Source organism: the organism of the source record quoted next, unplaced genomic scaffold, assembly GCF_019419815.1.
Source record: "Pyrus x bretschneideri cultivar Hongxiangsu unplaced genomic scaffold, Pyrus_bretschneideri_v1 Contig1, whole genome shotgun sequence".
NCBI classification, from domain to species: Eukaryota; Viridiplantae; Streptophyta; class Magnoliopsida; order Rosales; family Rosaceae; genus Pyrus; species Pyrus x bretschneideri.
In genome coordinates, this window is record NW_025999390.1 from 12,984,380 (window position 1) to 12,986,696 (window position 2,317).

At 32.4% G+C, this 2,317-nt stretch overlaps 1 protein-coding gene across 1 annotated transcript; it reads right to left on the minus strand.

Moving 5' to 3' along the window:
* Positions 1-872: 872 nt before the first annotated feature.
* On the minus strand, positions 873-1,638 carry LOC125474796 (LOB domain-containing protein 22-like). The gene is made up of 3 exons (XM_048578813.1): positions 1,339-1,638; positions 1,054-1,094; positions 873-921 (listed from the first exon to the last, which is right to left on the minus strand). The coding sequence occupies exons 1-3, from the start codon at positions 1,636-1,638 to the stop codon at positions 873-875; spliced, it is 390 nt and encodes a 129-aa protein (XP_048434770.1).
* Between the last annotated feature and the right edge of the window lie 679 nt (positions 1,639-2,317).

The following is a 2,317-nucleotide window of genomic DNA, read 5'->3' on the forward strand; positions in this document are numbered from 1 at the left end:
AAAGAAAATACTAGATTGAAATGAAATTGGTATTCAAAATTTTATTCAGCAGATTCATTGTTTAATTTCATATATTGTTAAACAAAAGTTGGTAAGTAAAAGACCAAATTTATTTTGTGGTCCTGTAATGACAATGCAAAGAAATCCTTGTGCTGAAAAAGTTGTTAACAGAGGGTAAACAATATTTTGATTCGTCTGCGGTAGAGTTCATTGAAGAAAGGATTAAAATCTTATGGTAAGTTTCGTTAGCAATTGAGATCCAAACCTAAACTTCGTTAGTCTTCCGTTAAAACAAAGTATATAAATCTCACATGTGAGGTTAAAATTGACCTTTTAATTAAAGTAAGATGGCCAGAACATTTGTTAGTTCTATAATATTTAATTGTAAAATAAAAAATATAGATATGTAAATATTTTATTATTGAAATAAGGACTGTGGATAAAATAATAAATTTCAGTCATTGAAATAAAATAAAAGAAATGAAAACCTCATTTCTCCTTAAAAAAACGAAAACCCACTTAATTGTACTAAATGAGTTGGCATTTCGTATCAATAAGAAGTTTGTAAATGGAGATCTCTTGTAAATTCAGTCTAAATCGATTGTCTCTTTGCATTTTTTTTTAAATTATTACTATTATTTTTAAGTAAAAGTGATTTGAAATCATTTGAAGATTGTAATTTTAAAAGATGAAGTTATTCGCAAGCCAGGTATACATTTGCACACACCAAATTGGAAATCAAATAACGTGACGTTTACGTTATATGCATTCCCGCGCAAGCGTAGGAGTCAAAGAACATAACGTGGATGTTAACCCTAATGCTTTTCAAAGCCATCTCATGGCGCGCTCCTTACAAATCATCTTTGTCTCCCTCATCTCTCTCCTCTACGGTACCTCATCTCCTTTTTCTCTTCCCCACACCTCCGTTTAAATCAAGAAAATAAATAAAAAGAAAAGAATTATAAATAAAAAGGGTAAAAAATTTCAGTATTGCATAAGCCCGATGTCGAAGGCTTTCTCTTGTGGTCTTCCAAACTTGACATGTAGATGTACCTTTCTTCATACTTTTTCATCTCAGCCGTGATCCGAGGAAACTACATCACACAGAATAATTAATAACAATAAATCAGTTATTTTAGTCTACATGTGCTATTTTTTTGTTCGAAAAAGATTAGATTAATTAACAATAATTCAGTAAGAAGATAAGTACACAACAGCAATAAAAATTAAAATCATGGCTTACTTGATCAGGGATGATGCTTCTTGTGCTGATTGTATTTTGAGCGAATTGAGCTGCTGTTTTAATTCCCTGTAAAATGCTAGATATCGATTTGTCACCTCAAGTTCTTTCTCATAGAAATCTACTCGTTCAAGGACGAATCTGGTAACACCAAGGCAACCAACTGAAGGATTATTCCTCCATATATTCCCTTCAAAGAGTATAGTCTCTGCTGCTGCTGGTCTTTGTTCCGGCTCAACTGTAGCTATAATCTTTTCAATGTTGCTCATACCGAACATATGCTGCGCGTTTACAAACTCTACGAACCTGCTGGCCGGGAAGTATGCAGCCAGCTCACAGGTTTGGTTACATTTTCTCCTTTGGTATTTGCAGGCAGCACAAGCTTTAGAATTTGCCATGAGTTCTTTGTTGAGGAAGAGATGAGGGTAGGGATTAAGAAATGCAATTAAACAAATGCTGTACGTATAAATGTGTATATAGGGGGGTATATATACAATTTTGGTTAAGGGTGTTAAATCCAATTGACATTAGGAAATGTGCCTTGTCTGTAAATGCATATAACGGGTTGTGTTGGAATTGAAAATCCTTGAGTGACTAGTTATGACAACTCAAATCCAAGTGGATTAACATTGGTTCTCTTCGATTTTACCCTAATTACTAATAATATACGTTTTTATTCACTAGTGGGGGAGCAGAATTCAAACTATGTTCCGTTTTGAATTTTGAAAAGTAAACACTAGACTGAAAGTATTGTATAATTTATTTCAACCGATTTGTTATTTAATTTTATGTACACGGTTAAACAAAATTTTGGTGAAACAATCTTAAAAGAAACCTCTAATTATGATAATAATATGTTACTATTGTTTACATGCCTATATGGTATGTAATTTGTCACTCCAAACAATAAATATGCTACTAAAGTTGTTCTTTCTATATTCTTGAGAATTCTAGCACTACCAAATATGGTTGGTTCTTTGAATTTCTTATGATTCTGCCAGTCAATGAAAATAGAATGCTTGTACGGTCCAAATTCGATGTTAACTTAGCTGGCATGAACTTTCCTTAAATATCTAT